Genomic DNA, 25721 nt, shown 5'->3' with positions numbered 1-25721 from the left:
TTTGGTTGTGTGTGTTGCGTCATCGGTAGCGGAGTAGCGGTGTGTGCGGGCCACACGTGGGGCGAGGGCGACAAAGAGCGCGGCGGGTGATAGTGGTGCGACCGCAACAGAGGCGCTGGCGACCGCAGCCGCCGCCGCCCGCCGCGCGCTGCCTCGTCAGCCTGCGGTCGTGCTCGTGCATCGCACGGCGCTCATCCACTGTTTACGACACGTGTGGCTTGCTAGCACGCCTTCCTATTATGTACATACTCCTAATATTATTAACTGCATAATTATTCTACAACTAGACATTTCTCTATTTACTTAACATTTCATAAAATGATATAGTATTTCTCCTATTCGCGGTAATTGCTACAGCAGCGCGCAGCGGCAGCCGGGTTGAGTTCTGACGCACTTAGTATAACAAAGCACCTTTGAAACGAGTCGTCGAATGCAATATCTATTGAATATTTCATTTGAAATATTGAACGTGTGGGAGCGCGAAGCATCGTTATTCGTTACACGCGGATGGTTACATCAACGCGATCTGTTCCAAGTGGAATAATGAATCAAATAAAACAATATTGTTAGTATTAGTGTATAACTATAAATAAGCCTAGAATATATCGCAAAAATTGTCCAAACATCTTCCTTATTGCAGTGGTTTCGTTTGGGCACAAGTCGCTGATAAAGCATTCAGCTTCTTTCCTCGTAACAGTAAGATAAGTAATACCTAGCCATACGGTATTCCAAGCATTGTCAAGATAAAGCAAGACCGACTGCAGCCTGGACGAGTGCCAACCCTAAAGTTGTCATAAACAGATTAATATTGCCACTTTGAAAGGAATAAAAAGTTATTATTTCAGCGTCAGATTCCAAATAACGTTTATAAAGTATGAATATTAAATTGTGTTAACACAATGCAGCGAGTGAGCCAGGTATTGTTATGAAGCAAGAGGGAGGGCAGACGGGGGCAGGCGCGATTCGATCAAGCTTGCATAAATCGATGCGATACGGCCGGATCGTGAACAAAGCCGCAAGCCCGCTCCGAGACGAGCAATACCCTACCTACCCAACGTACACGCATCTACCAACCGATCCTCGTCACACAAACGATATTATGAAAAGAATTCCAACATACTTTTTGCTCCTACATCGAGTGGATTAACATTCTCAGACCACCACTAAGCACCGCACGATAAGCTAGCTAAGATATACTGTTAAGTATTTCAACAAACCAAATAACAACTTTTTTATTAACCGAATATTTGTACAGTTTTCTGACTAAAACACACACATCTACAAACTCACGAAATACACCAATGGGGTGTTCACCCGACTAAGTCGTTGATTAATTCTGTAGGCACTTAGGCAGATTATAAATTCAAGTTGGAGACAGAGGCCCTGACTGCACGACACGACAGATAATCCGCGTGGAATAATGTGGATGCACCGACATAATCTATGTGTTATTCTCTATCACGAGACGCACTGTGTAAGGGGATTAAGTACAGTGCTCCAGCTCTGAGACATTAGCCGGGATCCAAGCAGCAGCCGACTGAACAGAAGCCATGTATGGGATTACCCAAGGATCGCTACCTTGCCAAATATTATAACAATGCTCTCAGCATCGAATTGGATAACGTGCGGTTACGTCATGTGCGGATACGGGGAGGATTTCTCTTGTGTTCTTGTTGAAACTGAGCTTTGGTAAATGTTCACCTACTGAAATGAAATATTTCTTATCGATAAACAGATTGGTACTACACATCAAGCATACTCTATTTGTAGGGACCGCATTCATCGAAATGTCATGAGTAACAAGTCACGATATTCCTCGAGCGATGTACCTGTGCCTCCAGCAGGGTACACTCCTTAGATCGATATCCACCGACTACCTTGTAACCGCTCTTTAACCTGTTCTTTATCTGATCGTTTCTTCACAAAGTAGCTGACTCAAAACTACTAAGTAAATATTACCTACTCCCAGCAATTTTAAGATATTAAGTACTCTACAATCGTTTCCATCTATTGAGCATTCTGAAATGCTGTGTAATTGCAAGAAAACTCTGTATTTATGTAGGAAGACCATGCAGTCGAACACTAAAACAACTCCCCATCAGAGAAAGTAGCATAAATAAATTGCATTAAACATTCTCTTTAGACGAGCTAAGTTTTGTTTTTCAATAAACAAGCCACCCCGCGCCGTTACTTTAGATAGCCAACGGTGTATAAAATGTAAAAAAGTAAAATAAGAGGACGACTACCGCGCAATCTGTTTCACTTTAGGGCGTCTTAATAATTACAAGTGGCCATTCTTTCCAATTAAGAAAAGTCTCGAGCTATAAATTGTGAGGGCTGTCGCGGGCGCGAAGCGAGCGCTCTGTTACAACGCGCGTAAACATGCCGCTAGGGCTACCACCCACCGACTTAAAAGGAAAATCTCCCATTTTTGTTTTAACGGTTTAATAAAGTAGTCGGTCCTCGCCTGTATTTATGTAAGTCATTTATACTCGCCGTTTCTACCTTAATTAAAGGAGCGCACCTTTAAAACGCAACGACCCCAGCATATCGAAGCACAAACGCAAATTTATTCTGACCGGAGTTTTTTTTTCGGTATCTATTAAATAAAGAAGTCGAGGAGAATGCTAAACAAGGTTGAGCGGCCCTCGCCCTGCGAGTTTTCCACTTGAAGTGGTGTGCGGGCGGCGGGGGGCCGGGGTGGCGCAGGGTGTGTTATTCAGAGTGGCTTAGATAAGGTAAGGAGGATGAAGAGGCGAGATGCGCGGCGTAATGAACCGGCTCCGAGCAGTTTTTGTGTGGTTCGGGCGCCCAAATTGAATATTAGGCGCGATTTGAGAGCGAATGAGCGGGCGGCAGAAATAAATCCGCGGTTATTATGTTACTCAAATGAGATTGTGGAAGGGCACGCTCTGTTAGGCTTACAGCGGCTGCTCAATTTCGCGACGGTGTAAATTGCTAGTCGTAAACTTTGTTATTCTGTGGGAATTTAAGCACCTTTCTACAAAATAATTTATGTATAAATGAATAATTATACGGTTCGACTGCTAGGTGATAATTGCTGGTGTAGGCACTTGGGACACCTTTGCCTAACGGTAAATAAACTATCCAATGTTTCATGAATTATTGCCGTAAATTGTTATCGTCGGAGACATTTAACATTTTTTTATAATTACTAGATAGATGTTTTTGTTCAATGTAGGTGTACAATAAAAATAAAATAAGACCTACAAAACAGAGCGGCGGCATCGAAATGAAAAGTTTTCGTACAGCGTAATGTAAACATGGGCCCGATGTATCGGAAAATCAAATATACGGCGCGCGATGTTAGCAAATAAACATGGTGCCTGCAACTGTGTAGCACCTTCGTGATTCGCAATAAAAACATAGTGTGGACAAACGGGTGCGGCTCGGCTGAGGAGTGTAACCTGAGGCCCTCGCCGCAGCCAAGACGCGCTCGGTTTATGTAAACTTTATTACGGAGTGCACTTCTCCCTCCCCCTCCCCGCGCCGCTCGTTTCAAATTGTAAGGCGCGTCCGTGCATTACTCAGCTCGCCGCGTGTTTGCACAGATCGACGGTTCCGTGAGCGGACTGCCAACACAGCCGCCGCGCGCCGTATCGGGGTCACACTGCAAGATAAACTCTTCACGTGCTGTCGTCGAGTTATAAACTCGCTCACCTCACCCAAGTTTTCCAACAAACTTGTTAAAGTATGCGCTACGAGCTGATGTGCGGTAATGTGATCGCTACGTGACTGATTATGTTTTCCCAGTCAAGTGGAATTAGTGTCTGGGAGGACGGCTACTGGTTGGCTAACTTTGTGTGGGCTGAAGTGGGTCCATTAAGTAAATTTCTTAGAATACTCAAATGTTTAGAAAATATTTGTGGTGAATAAAATTAACAGCGATAGAGAGGAGAATCGTTAATTGAAGTACGAACATCGACATCCTACCGGAACAGGACATCCTTGTAAGGAAGCATCTGACAATAGAGGACAGACGACACTAACGACCAGACATTGTCAAAGGCAAAAGTGAATAATTGTTGTCACCGTCATGAAGTAGGTTAGTGCAACAAAGACAGTGTTACAAGTAGGTGCGGCGTATCGATTCGCATGCATTTCTGGGCGCTTGTCGGCACATCTGTGCGGTGCGCCACTGTTCACCCCCCTCCCCCTACGGTAGCGCGATAGCCGACATTCGCAACACCTCGGGAACGACGCACTCGCGACCGAGCTCACTTAACTGTAGGGCTGACATGTTCTCGCTGTAATTTCCGTCTTCCATATTTTTGTTTTAATGACAATAAAAACGCCTCCGAGATAAATAATAACCAACACTTAACGGAGCCAGATTAAAGTATATTACTAATTAATAGCTATTTATACGATTACGCTTGCAAATCCCACGTGAGTTAAGTCTGGGCAAGGTACGCTTTTGGTTCGGACATCTCCCCTTTTATAGTGACAGTAGCAGGCCCCAAGCCCCCGAGGGATTGGGGGAGAACCCCAATTTCGTGTGCTTTAGCTGCCTAAGTTAATATCGAATGCAAGGATTACGTGACGTGTTTTCAGAGCGAGTTCTCTCTGAAAAAGATCTTCAATAAACATTTTAAAACAACACGTATTTTCTGCGAAGCCGACTTGTGTTCTTAATTAATTAAATGTAAGTAACACACGTGCAAACAACAAAGTTATTTTAGTAAATAGTGGCGAACTGAAAGGAAGTAACGTCAAAGAAATTTGAATTTAATTTGGTGTCGTAGGAGTGTAGGAGGTAGTATCTGCGCGGCATGCGGCACGTAGGTAATAGCGTGACATCCCTGAGCGGGGTGCGCCACTTGCACCACCCACTTGTTTCAGTCAGGGCCGTGTTATGAAATCAACGTGTTCGAGCGCAACACTACTCTCTGCGTTCACATTCCCAAATGGAAAAGGCACTACGTACATATACCTACGTACCGACAAACACACGGTACGCTGGTTGGGGAATTTTTCAAAGCAAAATTGTGCCGTCGGAATTTTAACAACTCGGGCGAAATTGGAAAAAGTTATTCTATACTCACATGTCTCTCCTCTGCTGAACTGATACCTGCAACCAAGTGGAACAACTTAGTTAGATTATATTACACTTTGAAGATAGGGATTGTGTTAACCGCATATATAAATGGTCATAATTATTGTAATAATGTAATACACACTGGTCTTTTGTACTAGGTTAATTAAGGATCATAACAAGTAAATGATCATACTGTGTGTGATGCAAATTTATTATTGTACAAAATTATTTCTAGGAAAATTTCAATATCCTTTGTCGTTTATCAATAATGAAAACTGTATTTGTGTTTCTGGAAAACAGTAAATGAAACATGCACAATTGAATGAATGTTTCGATAGTGTATTGAGCAGAAAATACGATGAGTAATTAATTCTTCTTTATTTTTGAAAGATTGTTTTCGAGTCAAAGACCGAAATCTTAGATAGAAGTACCTAACACACAAGATTTTAGTAGCACACAGTTACTAAACAAATAAATGTGCAACATCTGGAAATAGCAGAAGGCTCGTCTACCACGAACCGGTCGTATATTTGTTTTATATGTACAAGCAATCTGTGTGGGAGGGTGTGTGTGTGTGTGTGTAATTGAGGTGGATCCTATGAGGAGCCGGGTAAAGTGGTCGATGAATATTGCAGAGCCTGTCGCCGGCTCGTCACGACTCCCTCGCGCCACCGACTGACACCTTAATGCTGTTACACACTATATCACCTACATCTACTCTTTACTTATTAACCGAATCGCTAATAGCTTCGGCTGGATATTCCAAAACGTTTTACTAAAGAAACATAACGTTACTCTCATAGTGATATATGCGAATCAAAACTTTCTTTCGATTCACCTCACGAAAGATCGTGATTAACGGATCTGTAGACTTTCTCTTTTGGAAGAAGTTGTATATATTGGACTAGTAATCTGAATCACAGACTAGCATAATAGTTATAGTTATCCATCAACGCCTGCCCCACCAATTTAGTCGGCGTACGCTATTGACAATGGTCTGTCATGTGTTGCTAACTCTCAGATAATTGGAAACAATATTAGTGGCGAAATTAGTTTCGCCTGTCACTCCCATAGAATATGCCATACGCCGTAATATGGTTACCAGTACATTGTGCCGGTTAGCTATGCATGTATGCAAATTGAATAGGTAGATATTAATGCATTATTGGTAATCAGGAAGCATAATTAATACGTTGTTCTGTTGAAATCATCCTCCGCTGTAGTTTAACACAAATCCATTGTTTAGCCAGATACTACAAAAATGTGGCATTATTAAATAATATGGTACGTAAGAATATGATAGAAATAATTGTCAGTATTCTACTTAGGAAGTAGGAACTTATAGCACAATCACACCAAAGTGCCATTTTAGACACATTGTGCTACTCTTAGTACAAAGTAAACTAAATACAGAAGTGATGAGAGTTCATGAATATATCCATCAGGTAAGCTGGGTAGTCATTAATGTCTGTCACTCCCCTCAGGCGGAATTAGCCCCTGTCCTCGGCAGCACGTATCAATCGTGACCATTCAGGGGCCGATAGTGACTAGTGACGGAGTTAACCACACCGCCATTGTTCCCGAAATAGACGCGTTCACCGTAACACTACTACCAGACTGTTTAACTTCATAGTTACTAGACAACATTATACATATTATGGAACTTACTAACATTCCTTCGTCGAATTTGTAGTACATTTAGTTACTTAGATATAGTAGCTATGAGTTTACTATAAACGGAAAACATAAATTGTATCTCTGTTTTAATAATAGCTTTCATTGAGTGTTCACTTTATGAAGTAAACAGAAAATATTAACGAACAAGTTAGATGAGACACACGTTCTAATCAATGACTTAACGTTTCCTAAACTTTTTTACCCTGCCTGGGAGCTTATGTATTAATTTTATATACATCCTAACAACATGGTAACAGCAATCTCCAGTCGAATATGCTGGTTCGGTTTAATCAAAACATCAAATCCGTTGTAGATTACGTATGTACAGAGGGACCATAGTTACTGAGTATTGCATACATCAAAGGCATTATCTCCGCCGCCTGATTCGTCTCAAGTTTGTGAGCAATTGCAGCCAATCCTATTAGTATTCACGAGCGGTACATATGTACGTACATATTGCCAGACGCCGTATTAGCACTGCATGTATTGCCACAATTAATTTAAACGCAATAGCCTCAATTATTGGCTGGCTATTCCCCTACATTGCCCGGTTGCGCATGAACGCTTCGTGCACATCGATTCAAAACAATGCAATCACGTCATAACAGACAAATTAGAGGTTTTATACGTGTTTTTGAGCCACTCAATATTCATAGAATCGAATCATTTATCGGAGTGACACATTGCTAACGAGCAGGGCGGCGGCTATTTACTCTAATGCAACGCGTGAACATAATTTGGTTAAACGCGACTTACATGGAGGTCCGCGACCGCACACACTCAAGTCAGCCGCAAAATTACGTTACTAATTGAGTAAAACACGCGACGCTCACACCAGCAAGGAATAATTAATTGAGCTCTGGCAAGGTGCGGGGTTAGGTGGGGGCGGGGGCCATCTGCGCGGTAACTCTTACATCAGTACACCGATAATGGCACAAATTAGCCGGGGAAGTGGCGGGCGGCGCTGGGGTGGCGGGGGGCGCTAAGCCGGAACATCCCGGAGCGCAGATTACCGCTTGCTTTTGTAATTAACCGGAGCGACGGGCGGCTTCCAAATCCATTTCTGTGTTACATTTTCATTTGTGGCGCGCTCGTCCCCGCCGCGCCGGGATTATTCGCGCTACCGTGAAAACTGGAAACACTCCCGTTGTTTGATATGAATAATACTCAGCTCGCCCACGAATTATAAAGCGCCTATTTGTTTGATGGATATACCAGACTAACAGGAAAAATATTATCCACCAATCTGTTCCACATCTCTGTTTACATATTCTGTCCAAACATGTGCCTAGATACGTACCTACCAGTTCCGAGAATTGACTTATTCATACTCTCAAAGTAATATCGGGCGAGCCGTAGCCGTCAGCGATCCGAAAACACGCAAACAGTGAGTTCAAAAAGCCACTCGAAGATTGTAAATATTGAAACAGAAGTGGGATCGGAGACGTCTGCCACGGAGGGCGGCGGGGCGGCGGGGCGGCGGCCGGGGCAGGGGGCACTAATAGTCTCCAGAGGCACACAGCAAACAAGCCGAATACACAAATACGCGACAACCTCTTAAAATATTCATCTTTGTATCGAACCGTTACTTACACAGTAGGTTAGTTACCGAGTCCTTTTCTTTCCAAATGTTGGTAAGTATAATTTATAAGAGCACACACTTTTTGTATAGGAGACAAAACGAACAAACTTACCGTTGCCTTTATCATCAGGGCGATGCAAGTCTGGTGGTTTGGCGAGTACTGACAAAGGATGGTGAGGTACACCGAGTCCCAGCAGACCAGCTGGGGGCAGAGCACCCTGCCCTAGTAGTGGTAGAGGAGGAGCACCGTGTGCAGGTAGGTGTGCTGCGTGCATCTGTTGCAGCAGCCGAGGGAGGTCTGGCCTTTGTTGCTGTAACAATAAGAAACAAACTTATTACTACTTGATTTTCAACTGTAAATGGTATCGAAGTAGGTACCTGACATTGTCGTGTGTCGTGTGTAATTGCAGATGGTATTAAAGCTAAACGTTCGAGCCTTGACCGGAGACTAAACCGCAACTGCGGTAGAATACTAATTAAAATCCACAACGTTCAAACAGACTGAACCTCTACTCTATACCGAACCGAAATAAAAAGAAATCAAAGCCAACACAATCAAATGAAAGTGTATTGTTTTATAAACCGAGTAATGTATTTTAGTTCAGCGTCAACACTCAAAGTGGATTGATGTGTCACCGCAGAGCTCCGTGCATTTTTAAACCGAAGCCAAGCCAAATTAAAAAGTCCTCCACGGGACCCCTCCGTTCCGCGATATTTTAAATTTTAAATGAGAGCTTCGCCGGCGGCGGCGACTGAGCGAAATTGATTACTCCTCCATTATTCCCCTTTTTCCACTTTTCCTGTTTTCCCGCACTTTCCGTTCCTATCTCGTCTCGTTTAACCTTATTATTCTCCTACCCTGTGGATCTGCTGACTTCTATAACTAAAAGCAAGAGCGTCATTAAGTTTAACAGTTTATCGCTACAGCCGTGTCCATTGTTAAGCTCATATTTTTAACACGTCCGAGTTTTCACGTCGCATCCGGATGCGGCATCTTTCTCTCCGCTAGTCGCTCCTCTTAGACTAGTGGAGTTTACCCGCTCGTCGCTTATGCCTTGTACTGTGCGCCCAAGCTTTTTCCGCTCGGATGGGCAGGTTCTTTTTTTAACCGCCGAAAATTAATTGGATTTTCGCCGAGGGTGGAACATATTTTTTATTGGCCGCTCACGGCTGTGATTTATTGTGTGTCAAAAGGTGGCGAGCGCCACTTAGTTGGGAGTGCTTTTTACAAAAGAGGATTTTTTTAATTCAAATTATTTATTACCATTGGACTTTTACGTACCTTATGATTCAATTATTAAAATGTTATAGTTTTAATGTAGAACGTCTGAAATAAGTTTTTGCTATTTTATTAATTTAAGGGCATGATTTGCAAGTTGAACCGAGGTTAAACTAAGAGTTTATGACTAACTGAAATAATATCTTTTATTATATTTCTACCTAGTAATTACTTACGTTTAGTGGAGATCTATATAAAGGCATATTATTTTTATTGGTTTTTTACAGCTATTTGAAAAGAAAAAGCAGCCTTGTCTCCGCTAGTTAATAGACGGTACGTGAGCAATTTGTGAGAAAAAGTGGCATTTTCTTAGGTTTGTTGTTGACGGTTGCAGGTATATTGCGTCGCGAGTTTTAATTACGTATTCGTCCCTCGGCAGTCGGAGACATACCTGTACAAACATTTCGCTCGAGCTAACTGTTCCCTCGTTACGTACGGGCGCGGCGTGATCCCGCAGCTATCGCTATCGAGAGCCCCCGCCCGCGACTCGCGCCCGCCGCGCCCGCCACCCTGCCACCACCCACCCGCCTGTTATGAATGACAATAACGTGGCGTGATACCTCACCAACATTTTTTTTCCATATTTAGACGTGATTAAATAGCATCGATACGCTCTCCCCGGGATTAAAACTCGTTCCCCTAACGACTTTTCCATCCGTTTACTTATCTCTGAACGAAGTTTGGTGTTTATATTATCGACCGAATTTAAGTTTGATTAAGTTTCCCCTCCTATAGGGGGAGACGGATTTTTATAACGAATTCGATGCTCAATATTGTCAACGCGATAAGTGTCGTGAATAATTCCCACATTGGTTATAATGAGGCACGCGACTAATGATTCAGTAATAAACCCACAAAAAGCGGTAACCTCAAATTCTTGTAGATAAACTGGTAAATAGACTATTGTTCCGTATTTTCCCATACTAAAGTGATGAGAACGAATTTTATGTGGAGCCAAGCTATGGCATTAAGCTGATAAAGATTTGTGTCAGCCGAGCCGAGTCGAAGAAAAAATCGTTTCAGTGGATTAGGGATAGATAAAAACATATAAAGGTCGCACATTTTCTGTATGTATGATATATCAGTGTGTTCATTCGTAGTGTATGTAATTTCGCGTGTGTCGGTACGTGTAGCAAGTAGCAACAGACGTGAGCTGTCTCCAAAGCTTTTGTCATGAGAAAAATGCTCCGCCGCGTTCGGGTTTTCACGGCACATTTACCAGCGTCTATACGCCGGGGATTATTCTTCATTTATAAATGGATAGCGCACGCCAACCGCACAGATTTCCACGCATAAATATTTCGCCAGGTTTAACAAGTATTTTTTGTAAGAGCATATTTTTTTTTTATTTTGCCAAGTTTATTGTATTGGATATATTCGGCAGTGGTGTTGATGTTTTGGTCACAAATCTATATGATTTCTTGTAGCAATCTGCGGTCACGATTTCAATTGTCGGTATTAATCTTTCTTGTGAGACTTTTTTTTTAGATTGAGCTTAACAAAATAATCTTTTTATCCGGTGAGTGAAAAATTTGTACAAAATACTTAATCGTAAATTAGAAACAAGATGATAAAAACATGTTTAAAGGAACATGTTACGGATTTATGAGTCATCCGCTAAGTAGCACTAAAGAATGAGATCAACAACATAATATTACAAACACATTAATTTAATGTGGCGAGCAATTATTAAGTAGCAAGAGCATTTAAAAATAATTACTGTTTACACAATTATGGTGTGATGAGGTAGGCAATCAACACGTAAGTGGACATTAACCTACAATTAGTTAGCCTCTAATAGGAGTTATCAGATGAGAAAATTCCACAACAACTAGGGTTAGTTCAACTTGGGTTCCGAGAAACTAGCGCAACAAAGGATAAATGCTACCGTACGAGTGACGGCACTATAATACTGAAACTGCCTTCCAGGTACAAAGTGGGTCAATGAACATTATAAGTATGTACAGAAGACAATTCACAGGCCATTACCCTTCCTTAGTTCTCTTCACAGTTAATGAACATATATTGATACTCACCACATTAAAATAATAAACGTCTTTTACGATTACACTGCGATTACGTCGGTAATACGGTAATAATATTACCAAAAGTACCGTTATGTCGTAACGTAATAACAATATTAGCGCTGTAATTGTTGCCAACCCTAGCGGTAACAAAGTTAAATAATTAAGAGTCAGTTAGTTCGTGGTGTGAGACGCATTAAGGCTGTTACACACGATGCCTTAGCCCCTAGCCACAACTGACAAGAACAGATTATAAATTCAATAAACCCAGCGCCCTTACGTTCGTGTAAAATTGGCTTTAGTATTTGTTATTAAATTACGATGCAAAGCCTGAACATTTAAAAGCTAGAACAACGTTAAAATTAGATTGTGTCCTGACGCGTTAATTTATAGATTTAGCATATTTGTTCAGCAAGCAAACCGCTGACCATAATGAATTCACAGGGTTTCGGTAATACCGTAATATGCAATTAAAATCTCTGCCATTACTAAAATTAGCTTTAATGTATTCACATTTATACCTGCAATGTTTTAAACATGCGACCAGGAAGTGGCCAGTGTGACACGCGTGACTGTTGCCCGAGGCAGGAACTATGATGTTCATACTACGGGCCAAATTTTACGACCAATAACACAATACAAATTCAAAGCTGTAACTACATTCTAATCTTCCAATGGTGACCATTAAATGCCATTGCGCTGGACGTGTCGAGAAAAATAAAAGGAATGCGACGTCTATTGGTAGTAGAACGGCGCGACGGAGTGTACGGTACGACCACTCCACACATTGGCACATTAAAAGCTCGTAAATTTGCGACATACTAACGTTTCTCATGCTAAGTGTCTATGTAAGGACACGAGCATGACATCGACGCGCCATACATATTTATAACTTGGTTAGACAATGCCTATTTAAGCGCAACGACTTCTTAACACTTGTCTGTAATTAGTTACAAAGTTATGCCTTGCTGTGTGTGCAGACTCAGTGTACACGTACGGTGTAAAAGGGTAGTTTATCGCGGCTCGAAGCAGGCGGAGGCTCACGCACCATTAGGCAGGAAGCCTCGAGGCGGGTCGACACGCGACGCCGACACGTGTTACACTTTCAACGTAATTGCTTCTAATCACTTACATTAAACCCAAGTATATGTTACGTTACGTACACATCTTAATTATGCAGAAATACAGCAAACTTCATAAATACTATACTCTATACTGTGGGTAAGGTTTAGCTCGACGTGCGACTCGAATTAAGTTACAAAGGCGATTGTAATAAAAACAACATCCTGTTCTTATGCTATTACTGCTACGCCCTGTAGCTGTGATGTAACTTTGAATAAGTTCGCGTTCTATATGAAAAGAATATAAGATAATAAGAAAAACTCGTGACACTCGCGGGCCGGATGAGTCGTAAAACTGATTACATAATTTCATTGGAAGCGACGACAGAACGGTCCCTAACTCACTTTTCCGCGTTGAAAAACAAGGAGCCTCGTCTAAGCGACAGGGGAAAAGTTAATGCGAGTCGCCGGGAGGACGCGCCGCGCGAGTCGACTCGCAAGAAACGTCGAGGGCTTGCAATGCAATATTTATCACCAGCCGCGAACGTGCCTGGGAAAAAATGACAAATTCATGTTTCCCCGGCGCCCGACCCCGGCGCGCTTCTCGCCCCGATTTATTCTCCTCGTAATTTTTATCAGAGGGCGCAAGACCCAACGTAAACTAGATAGAAATGTTTTCACGACTCGCTTGTTTATAAAGCCATCGACGGGGAAACAGATACGCTCTATTTGCACGGCTCCGGCGCTCGTGTTTGCACATCTATCTCTCGAGATAATGTTGCATAAATGTTGTACGCATAATACACTTGTTTATTTCGCATACTTGCGCAGATTCGGCTTTTCAATCACGGCCTCGCCGGAGTCGATCGTAAATATAAGAATGAGATTTAGTAACGGATTCGTAACGCGTATCTATGACACGAGGTCGCACGTTGCTATCGATCTGCACAAGTTACGTGAATATTGTTTCAATGTGAACATTCGTGTCATGTACATAGGTGAGCCTGACTGAGAGGGAGTTTTCGTATCTGTAAGCTATTACCTGTGCGGAGGTCGGGCGCCACCCCTCGGGCGCTGGCGCTGGCGTGGAATAAAATCAGAACGAGAAATGATTTACCCGCCGATAACGCACCGACGACGACACTCCCGTCTCCTCGCTTATTGACGACGAGTTCACGCACATTGCTCAAACACAATGCTGAATCGTTTCGCCACCTTATCTGTCATACTTCAATTCTATTATACAACAAAACTCTTCGTACTATTATGAAAAATATGATGGACATTTAATCAAAGTTTGTTTGTGTTCATATTAACGCTCTTATTTGAAATTAACGAAAAAGCCTCTAAATAAAACATAGCGGTTCTCAACAGTAAGTGATTTTAATAGGCAAGCAAACAGTCCCCTATTTGCGAAGTAGGGAATACCTACTTCACGTTCACAAATCGGCGCTCTCGCGTACGCTCGCAAATCAGGAGGTAGGGCGGCCAGTCTCTGGGGAGAGCCCCTTTGATCCCTAGCTGACCCGAAAATAAAAAAGGTACGTAATAAAAAAGGCCCGACATACGGAAGGTGGCGCCGCTTTTTTATTTAAATTAGAGTGTTTTATGAGGGGAGGGCGATATTGCGTTTTGCCAGTGTCTCGAAGGCTGTTCAGTAAGCTATACTCGTACATGTAGGTAAATCCTCACAGTACGGGGGCGACGAACCTTTGGTAAATACTTGGGGACTCGTAGTGAGGCATTTCTTCTATCCGATGGCTGTTTCCGATCACTGAAGTGAAGCCAAGGATCTATGGCAAGGAGTAATGGTTTACGTGACAACTGCGAGGGGGTTAGAACTTAGAACCAGTGAAACACTCAATGGCATGCAAAACACTTTAGTGAGGAACAAACATTCATACAATATGTCATGCGTTAATGTGAGGCTAATTCATTAATTGGAGTTGCCACGCACGCCATAAGCGATGTCATACTTGTAAACAAAATAGTTGGTGTGCTGCCAAATGTGTTGATCTAAAATATGAATGTACATAATTTTTGATGTCTCTCAGTTTACGTGGTACTGAGTGGAGTCGGGCGGTGTAAGGCGGGTAAGGCGGCGGCCACATAGCGGGCACGTCGCGCGTCGTGTGATCGAGTTGGCGGCGGGCCAGCGCGTTCCATCCGCAACACTCTATCGGCCGCAGACGGACGAGCGACGAGTGACTTCCACCACTTTATTTTCGCCCTCATTATCTTTAAAGTGATTTATTTTGGTCGCGGTACATCTATTCACAGTTTTCGAACGCCAAACGTTAACACATACGGAGAATAGGTCACACTAACGACTTGGCACCCGGCTGCGAATGAGCCTATTGAAATAATAGACGGCAATGAAGTCCTCACGACACTTACACTGGCTAAAAAATACAATTAGAGTGTTGTGAAATTAGTTAGTGTCGCAATTTGAGGACAGACACTAATTCACAGCGCGGAGATGTTGTTAACATCGCGGGTGCAAATTGAAGTAAGAGCTAATAATATGTCGTTGTCATTACTCTCGGACAATGTCGGTAGCAATAGTGTACGTGTCTCGCCCACGCCTATGACAAATGGCCGCTTGAAATTATAAACATGCTAATTCGCCGCGGACCTAGTGGCGGCCGTCTAATAAAATAATTTTCTACATAATGACGGTAGTTTGTAGCAATTTCATCAATACCTCGTAGTTGGATCGCGGCCAACTCGTCTTGCGCGGCTTAGATCGTTTAATTAACGACCGTCGAACTTTCGACCTGTTGAAAGCCGTGCTTTTGGAGAATCAACTTACTTTACACGTAAGTACCGCTTGTTCCGATCGACAATTTTAGTTGAGCTTCCGAGCAATAAATATACCACGCCTGGAGTTAGTCGACATCGGTAATTGGGATATTAACGTTTGCTGTTTCAATAAAGCATGTTTTAGTGAGGATAGCTTCCGTGAAAAACGATTATGTTTGCACGTGAGTCATCGGATGAGAAGCGAGTAAAATATTACGTTTTAACCGAAAGATGTGATTTATGCACGGCTATTATAATAACATCGACCTTCCCACCGTTTAGTGTGCGTGCAACAAGCGAATAACTAAGCAATGACAGGCCGGAGTCGCGAATGTTTGGACAGATGCCACAGTCGGGCGCTGTGTGCTGCGCCGGCGCACTGGGAGCCGGCAGCTAAACATTCCACGCCACATTTACAACAGCCCACTGCTGTACAAACAAGACACGTGTTGTTCAAATCGGTCTAGCGTGAAATATTACCTACGCTCAAGAAATTCATTTCGTTACTCGGAATTTTAACATGACCCACAGTTTATGTATTTCGGTGAATTTAACGTTAATTTAGTTTTGGTTTAGAGTTTTAGACAGTTAGTTTCTGTGTCCACTTTCAACCATGGTATACGTATCTTTTACCTGTGTATCATGCGAATCGTTAAGAAGTTTATCCCTTATCAATCTGTTAGGTTTCTTTAAAACAATCAAATGTACAAACACAACATAAACATAAAAAAACGTAGATAAAACATGCCCCGTCGTCGAAGTTATGGGTAGGTAAGCAAGCTGTAATGTCGTACCTAGTTATTGTGATCAGTTAGTGGTGTGCACACATGTAGTTAGTTAGTTAACATATGCGAGCAGGCAATGAGTACTCACCCCAATAATGGCATTAAGTTCTGTCATAGTGACCTGTTTCGCGCGCTCCACCGCTGACGCCACCTGCTGCTGGTGCTCCTGCGACAGGAACGGCAGGATCTGCGCGATTATCGCATTTAACCTTTTCGCTATCTCCGTCTGAAAAGCAATAAACTCATTTAGCTATTCCGATAATTAATGTTAAACAATCATCTGTAAACACGACATAAGGTCATCGTGACGAAATTACAATATCATCACGAACGAACACCGATATCACACACGTTATGAATAATTAATATTATTTTACATTTACCAATCTACTTTTGTGAATAAAATCAACATTAACATTAATATAAAGTTGGCTATAAATGAAACAACGGCCCGCGCTAGCTGATCGCTGCTTACATTACAAATACACCACCAAAAATGTTTCCACATTCCGAAGCAGATTATATTCAATAATAACATTTATAATTAGTTGATAAGCTGAGTGGGAAGCAACAAATAAAATTAACACGACACACAATACCGCCGCAGGGCGGGCGCGGCGCGGCGCGACTCTGCGCGGTAAAATGATAAATCGTCGCGTTACCGATCCCACAGTATTTATTGGCTTTGTTCGTATTTTCTGTTTAAATGCACATTAATTTTATTCGCAGATTCACAGTGAATCGACGACGAATTAACATAATTGAGTGTATTATTATATCGGCCCTTGTCGGGCCGTGTAAACAATGAAGTTGTTTGGCGGGATTATTTTTATTTTGTCATCATCGAGCCGTGAAGTTGTTAAGTGAAATTCACGTGAAAATACATGTTTATTGGGCACAATAGGAGCGGTGAAAGCTCATACTGTTTGTTGTGGCAATTAATTAGTTAGATGATACATTCCACGGCATAATTAAATGTGTTTGTAATCATTGGCATTTACAGCGCGCGGCGAATCATTGCCGCGTGCGTTCGTCTGCTGAGTGTTAAATTACGATATTGTCTGAATGTGACGGATGTTCTATTACCCCCACAGAGCTGCCCACACATAACGCTCATGCCATAATTGCATGACTACATACATTTTGGGAGCCGAGCCAAGTTTCTTATTATTCTTCAAATCAAACTACATATTTATTAACTGCGAACATTTGTTTTTATTTTTCTTCCGAGAATGATTATGAGCCCATTACTCAACATTTGTCTTCGAAGATTTTCTAACAACTTGTACACGAGTTTTTCTATTCTATTGAAACTACTACCTATTATAAGTTTTTTATAGATCGAGCGCTGCGATTAACATATAATACCTACTTCAATGTTAAATTACTAATTCATGATTATCGCGGGGAGGCGTGTTCCTGCAATTTACCGCAGCGAGTCATGCGATATGTTTTTATAATAACCTGAGACTTGGCTAGTACAATAGCTGTGGATTTGTGTAAATAAATCAGTGGATTGCAATAAAACAGTGATGTTTGTTTACCCACCGCGGGCTGTCCTCGGCTGACAAGCTTTGTTCGCGACCCCGCGTGGGATTCCCGGCGACACTCACTTATCTATTTCCTAACATTGTAGCAGCACCAAATGAAAAATACTTTTGCTCTATCTGATCTCAACCGTAACGGTATTATCATCAACCTTCTTTTGAATAAAACATATTTATCTTTAGTAGTCTTCGAGTGTTTTTGTAGAATAGGTCTAAGTGGTTGGTATCTTCTTTCTCTTACTTACTGAAGATAGATTAATGAAATAATGATACGCTTGTATTGAATGACTGTTGATAGTGCGGCTTTATGTAAGTTGTGATCGAAAACACGAGTGTTTATATAGTATGTTACATTAAGCCGTAGTATTTAACAGTACGGCGGTGTGCACGTTTGCGAGGCAGCGAGGGCGCGCGCGGTCGACCGCAGCGTTCACCGCAAATTGTACTTTCATTCCGCCTCGCTAAATGGACTGTTTGTCGCGTCCGAGCGCGGCGCGAATTTACTCCACACACCGCGCATATTTGCTTTTTGTACTCAGTATTTATGTGTTAACCGATACCTTTTTACTATAACGACAAAATAAACATTACCCGACCGAATCATGAACGCACAATAACAAAGTACAATTTAGAAATATCTGCACAATTTCAATGAAGCTTATTGCTCTGCTGACGCTTGTTATCTTTATCTTCTAACGCGTCCATTATTCTCTAACGTAAACTGAACTGAAAAGCGAATAATTTTTACAAATATTTGAATAAGATTTTTATAAGAGCGTAAATAAATAAACATTACGAATCAATATGACGAGAGATATTTTTAGAAATGAGACAACGACAAGGTTCCTCCATTTAGTAGACAAATATCTAAGTTCGTGAGTCGTGCAGCCAATGGAATATTAGTGCGTAATGCAAATTTATATTAGCAATGTGCTAATCTAATAGAGACCACAGTTTTACGTATTCAATTTGTTTACGAAATAACGTCTCTTTCCTGTTATCTCGAAACATTAATTAATCGTTCGTTTTTATTAACGCTGCGAGATCAAGAAAGTTTACATTTTATAGCTATTGTTAGATATGAACGATGTCAGCCTTGATAACCCTCCTTCCATCACGGAACTTGGTTTGTTTTGATGTTAAAGTGCAAAAGAAATATTTACGGACTCGTAGAGGTTATTAAATAAAAGTTAAAAATATTTTGTTTATACAAAAACGGACGTGCGATAGGTGACCGGCGCCGCACCGCAGCTGTACCGCACGGTGGCCGCGGCAGTACCGCACGCGACCGAGCGACGCGACGCGGCGAATTACCGCAAATTACATTTTCATTCGCCGCCTGTACCGGCAGGTTATTGTGAAAATTTACTACTAAACTGAAAAACACCGCCTCTAAATTTAACGCTTTTTATGATAAACGACTTTTGTACTCCCGCAGCGATGTGATGTATGATGTATATTAATTTTTACACTAACGGACCGTGAATTGCAGAGAATTGTAGTGAGAGTTTGTTACATCTTTGTTTCTCAGTGAATCGCACATTCCTAATGCCGCGTGATTCAGTGGCCTGGCCACGGCGGCACCGTCCACAGCCACACAACTCGATGAATTATAATTAGCCGAGTAATTAATTGTAATTCCAGACGTGTGAACATTTTAAAAGGTATGAGTTAATTGTTAATGTGATCATAAATGTGAAATTTAGTGTTATGTAAATAACACGAACCAGGACAGTTAAATACGTTAAGCGAAAGTTAGACGCGAAAATATTTATTTATGCAACGTAATATCAATTGTTTGAGTTGTACATGTTAATACTTGTGCAGATTTTAACTAAACACCTCCAAAGCAATCACCACGCAATGTTGGATTTCGTGCGCTCTTCAAATAAGTACTTTTGCGAAATTGCTCGTCTAGCGTATTGTTCCGATAGTCGAAGTCATCGTAGCGTGAGTTCGACGCATTCCTATGTATCGGTATGTCGAAATTCAATCAGAGAATAGCAGCATTGAGCGCAAAATATCGACAAAGGGTTTCAGATTAAACCAGTTTTTCTTATTGTCGTTACGAGGCGAACAATCCCGGTCCCATCTGCACCTCGTATAACTGTACAGCAGTAGGTACCAGTACGAACGGAGGAATAAAAAGCGGGCGTACAAAAGGGCCACAAAATACGTACTTTTGCGAGCTCTCCACAAAAGATATAGTACGGTTTGTCATTAAGGAGTTCATCCCCGCGCGAGAAATAAAAGAGGAACGTCGGGTTTCGGGGTGAGCGGGTGTCGGCGGGGAGTGGGGCGTGGGGGAGGGCACGCCGCACGCGAGGCGAGGAGGTGCACTAATGGCTCCGACACTCATCCGCTAATGCCGCGGGTGACTCCTCTTTTTGCGCGATTTTCACGTGGTTTAGTCGGTGGAGCTTTTAATCTGCGACCGCATCTTGCCAACGGTGCTCCATTTGTTTCACTATTATTTATTGCTCCGACAGACAACGGCTGAACTTTCAAATTTATTTTTAATGAAGAAGACAAGAGTCAATTAATTAAAAGCTTTATAGCCGGCCATTATGCGGACTTGACGAGTTTTCGAAATTCGCGATAAAATTTAAATGTCATAAAAGTGTTAGGCAATAGGATACCACCAATTGGAATTAATAAACACATTTAAATGTAAAATCGATTCGTTAATTTCGTCACGAATTGATTTGGAAACTAAAATAAATTATCTTCTAAATACCAGCTACGAAGAATGTCTACGAAATGAATCATTAAACGCCAAATTAAAATTCTAACATTAATAAAACCGTTTAAAAATAATTTTGTGATTGATATGTATGAAACAATAGCTGGATATACAATCCTCAATAGTTGTTTTTTCACAAAGTTAATATAAGAAAAGCTGATTCGAATTCAAGCATCGTAAAAACATGAGGATTCCTAAGGACACGACACAATACAACGGAATATGGCACATGAGTGCACGGTGCATGAGCGAGTGTGACCTGAATGCGGGTCGCGGTTCCACGCCGCAATTTATTGTCTCCCTTGAATGCTCGACGCTCGTGCACGCTGCGGCTGCGTACATCGTGACCAGCCTGGCCACCACGTGAATATTAACCGATAACATCTACATAATGTCGCCATCACATGTAACAGCTTTCAAAGGACATGAGCGTGACATAAGTACCACTACGGTTTGAATATCTTTACCGAAGCAATCAAGTCTTGCTTAGCTATAAAATTAATAATAGATTCCCGTCACAAAGATATTAAATCAAAATGAAGAGGTTAAACGGCATAAACATTTAGTTATAAGTTCCCCGGCGCATCCGGCCGCCCGCGCCCGCTCCCGGGGCGCCTCGACGATGAACTTTTACTGCACTTACCGCGATTGTGTTTTGCGGAATAAACTGAACGGACGCGCCACTTCCACTGTGGTTTCGGCCTTCATTAATGCCTCCTGACTCTTTTATGAATTATTTATTTACTTAAAATAATTGCTACTCGAGCGTCGATACTTATAATAAACAGAATCGTCGGACGGGAAGGCGCGTCATTAATATTCATTACAAACAAATGGATATAATTACTTGGCAAGAACAAGTTGATTGGAGAGCCGTCGAGTGGGTGTGTAGTGCGGGGCACGTCGTTATCTCGGTATCGAGTCGAGGCGCACCGGCTGCGGCTCCAGTGTCACCTCGTAATCAGATTGTAATTGCGCGATCAAGAGCCGGCTACACTCCACTACACACCACCTGTCAATTTATACCTCTAGCCCACGATCATAAATAAAACCAAGAACAATATTATACGTTGGAGCAAGATGAATACGAAGGTGCGTGTCATCTAGACCTCGGTTTTCAATTTGGATTAACGGAAAGACTGTAAAAACCACTTCAAAAAGTCAGACGTGACAATATTTGGTTTACACGTACCGACTACTTATTCAAATTTTGCATTATTTATCTGATAGACAACAAACACGATGAAAAGATTGCAGTATATCAAAGTAAATATTTAGAGAGGCGGGCAGAGTGGCCTTTATGCCCCAGGGTCAGATTCATTCAAACAGTCCCAGTTATAAATTAGTAGAATGCAATCGGACCGCGTCCGAGCGATTCTGATTGACAGATTAGCGTGGACATACCACGAGGCCCTCGGCCGCGACACACGGTTTCATAACAGCCGGGGCAGGCAAGCGTGAGCGCTCTGTTGACTCGCATGTTTCTCGCCAAACAAAGAACCAGCTTCCTAGCTACCCTTGTTTGTTTAGGTCCACGCCAAACGTTTATTGCCCTTTGTGTATCTTACCTCTCGGCAAAGCGTGAAGCCTTTTTGACTCGGCACTTTTTATGAGTGCGCTTATAAACGTGTGCGTTACTCGACATTGTAAAACAACACAGATATTTATATGTGTAGGTAAGTGAAACAGCATTGTTTTATAAGTGCAATCGGTCGTGAGGTAAAGCCGTAAAGTAAATAATGAACCAAGAGGCACTACATCATAGTTGATTCGCAGCGAGCGAGGTGAAACCGCACAAGCGCTTACGTGGTGGTAATAAAGAAACGCAAACAAGTTTCCCGACGCACATGTATTGACCAATTTGTAGATAGTTTCACAAGTGGTTTGTATAGGAGGTACAAGTAGACGAATCAATCATCGCGGTGCACAGCACACGGGTTTTTTGTCGAGTGAACGAGCTCAAGCGGCGCTGTAATGACTCCGCACTTCCGGCGCCTTATGTGTTCCGCAGCCCGTAGTAAAACACAATGGCGCTCGCTACACAAATACCAGTGTATTCGGTAGCGCTATAGCAGTGTAATTAGCGCTGTTAATACAGTCCTAATTTATGCAATGTGCAACGGAGCCTCCGCAGCGCGCGCTGCGCTGTCGTGTACACGCGCCACTAACACCGATTGTCTGATACTCGTGTTGCCATCTAATTATTTTCGGTTCGACGCGCGCCGTTTATTATTTTTAGTTTCGCAACGTTGATTACAGGCTCACTATCATACGTTATTAGAATGTTTCATATCAGCTGCTTATTCTGAATAACAACATTAATACATATCGATAACTTGATCCTAAAAACTCGATGGTTATCATTAAAGCTTTATCTGACCGGCTATCTACTATCTAGTATGATTTTTATATTCTGTTGTCTTGCTTTTGTTCAGACATGATAAACAGTTATCACGGATTTTGTACTAAAATTGATTGGGCTGATTACAGACGGTTCCACGATAAACTTTTGTGTATCTGTATTATTTTTTGTGTGATCACAAAAGTAGGCGATAAAGGTATTAGATAAAGGTTATGTTAAATTGTGATAAACAGTCGTTATCAGGAGAGGGATATTACGCAGGTATCAGTCATTCTCGGCAAACTAATCGCGTTCATAAAAACTTATAACTCACGAGTAGGCGAAGTTATCTAGGAACATCAAATTGAAATAGCGTGCAAATCAAACGTTATTCGAACAGTAGATATAAACTGACATAACAGAATAGGCGATAGGATCTGTCGTAGAGATAGCTGGGTGTATCCGACATGGATAAAGTTTATGGTAGCTCGTACGTAGGTATGTAGAGTGCAGTGTGCAGTACGACGGCGTCCAGTTACGATGGAAGCTTGCTTATTTACGGAGACCGTTTGTACTGTTCTGTTTGCTATCTCGTTGTGCCGACTGCCGAGTCACCGACTCACTGGCAATTCTTGCTATTGCCGTACGACACGATACAGACACGGCACACAACTCAACAATATTCGTGATCAAAGGACGTAGAACAATGATTCCATGAACAATAAGTACTCGTAAGATTTACTGAATGCCTTTGAGTACGATGTTCTGTTATCTAGACATGGAATCGGAATTAAAAGAAGCAAGCACAGAGGTCGAAAGATCAGTAATGTGGTCGTGTGGTGGGTACTGGGTAGTCGGCCGGGAACCTACTGGTAGAGTATGTATTGTATAAATATTGAATATAGTTTGCAAGTATTTGTGCGTAGTCGCAGCGGACACGGCGAGGGATAGAGTTTGCGAGTTTACACAGGCGGTGTTTGCGCGGCGTGTTTGCGAGCCCGATGCTTATTGTGAGAGGAGCCGAAGAGCGTCTGTCGGGCCGCGGTCTACGAATGCTGTCTCATTTGTTGGATGCGTCATCTGGACACTGTTGCAGAGTTACTAAGTTCACAAGTAAAATTTCACGCTTCTTGGAAACTAACAACGAACACAGAATTCCTCCGGTAATGTTTGGAACGCCTTTGTGAGAGTTCTCAACACAAACATTGTTCATTTGTCATAGTTAACTGCCTCATAATCGCGATTCACATGTGTCGTACTTACTACCTATTAGTAATACGTACAATGTAATGTACTGTAGCTGTATGTTTGTTGTAATGTACTGCATTCATGTACGTATGTGTGCGTGTCGTATTAAGTATAAACAATCTTATTTTAATGATTACTTGGAAATAATGGCAACAATAAAATATTTATGACACGATCCTTAAATATTTTATGGTTTCCTGTTTGGCTGCATTCGAAAACGTTGCATGCAAATCGGTAATGAACAGAAATTAGAAGATGAAATCACTGAATAAATTTTGGGCATTATTCACCGACCTAAAAGGATTAGCGTGTATTTAATTGAACCAAAACTGTTAAATGAGTGGCCATTTATGTGAATTATCCATTTAATATTTAGATTGGTTAAATATGGAAAGTATTGAGATAAACAAAACAGCGTAGTATATTGGAGTGGGTGCGGGCAAAGGGAGCAAGTGAGGCTCTGCGTGCGGCGCGGCTCGCTCGGCGACCGCAGACCGCAGCGGTGCGGCTAACCGCACCCGCACCCACCCCGCCCCGCCTCACACCCCGCGCTACGCCGCTGTTAAGCTGGACTTGTCTCTATACTTGATCTCTACACCTTCCAAAATGTTCCAGGGTTTTACATCATTAAAATATTCACTATATACTAACAAGGACAGCACTAAATTTCCGTCTAATTTGACTTTAAATTGCCTGGCAAAACTTTTGAGGAAACAAACAACACGTTTTGTGTCAGGTGTCAAATTCATCGCATACATAAATTATTACTAACAATGCCACGCCAATATTTGAATTTATTTACAAAAGGTTGTATATTTAAATTAAATTTTGTTAAAGCGGCAGTTTTTATGCGATAAACTGCACTACATTTATATACGATTGAAACAAACTAGGTGTAACACAAAGTCAACAATATATTTCATTATTTTTATTTAACAAAACTGTTACATCGATTTCGGTTGAATCGAATAAAAACATGGTTTGATATTTCATCGATTGTTTTCAAGTTTAGTTGGTAACTGTACTAGAATCTAGAACTATTGTGTGCATCTAGATATGCAAACTGTCTACAAACATGTGGGGTTGGTACAATTTGGTATCATGTTCTACAAGAGTGGAATCGGACAATCATTTGCTGTTTCACCTGCCTACCGATTTAGATCAATGAGACGTACATAGTCTTTGATCAGATCTATATCCTCTACCAATTATTTACTAGGCATTATTAGGTATTAAGAGTTAATACAATAGAAGAAACTACTTCATCTAATGACAAGAACAAATAAGTAGCAGAGCGACAGTCAGACAGTCGCGTCGTGTGTCACGGAATGCTTCTCATCGATATGAGCCTCTAGCATGTCTTGAAACTAGTCGAGTTTCTCTTTCTACGCGAGTGCGCCGAAAAACATAATAATTAACAAATAAAGTGTTTTCTAGTTCAAAACAAAATAAACACATTTCCACCCAAATAAAAGGTAGTAAGTTTTGAAAGCCCTTGTCTAGTACCAGTGAGGATCGCATCCATCAAAGTGTCGCGTCAGATAATGATCACAGCACTCCACTGGAGAATATT

At 41.8% G+C, this 25721-nt stretch overlaps 1 protein-coding gene across 3 annotated transcripts in view; it reads right to left on the bottom strand.

Moving 5' to 3' along the window:
* The window catches only part of LOC118273941 (transducin-like enhancer protein 4), a 55462-nt gene that overhangs the window by 11997 nt on the left and 17744 nt on the right, over window positions 1-25721 (bottom strand). For 2 of the 3 annotated variants that reach the window (XM_035591215.2, XM_035591217.2), the window contains exons 5-7: window positions 16358-16495; window positions 8431-8629; window positions 5067-5092 (exon numbers count right to left, since the gene is read on the bottom strand). In XM_035591215.2, coding sequence (XP_035447108.1) covers window positions 5067-5092; window positions 8431-8629; window positions 16358-16495 — 363 coding nt within the window. The remainder of the gene's footprint in view (window positions 1-5066; window positions 5093-8430; window positions 8630-16357; window positions 16496-25721) is intronic. The other variant, XM_035591216.2, reaches the window with a different exon arrangement.

Source organism: Spodoptera frugiperda, chromosome 3 (genome assembly GCF_023101765.2).
Source record: "Spodoptera frugiperda isolate SF20-4 chromosome 3, AGI-APGP_CSIRO_Sfru_2.0, whole genome shotgun sequence".
Taxonomy (NCBI): domain Eukaryota; kingdom Metazoa; phylum Arthropoda; class Insecta; order Lepidoptera; family Noctuidae; genus Spodoptera; species Spodoptera frugiperda.
The sequence above is the reverse complement of the archived record's forward strand: the minus strand, read 5'-3'. Positions and strand labels throughout refer to the sequence as shown.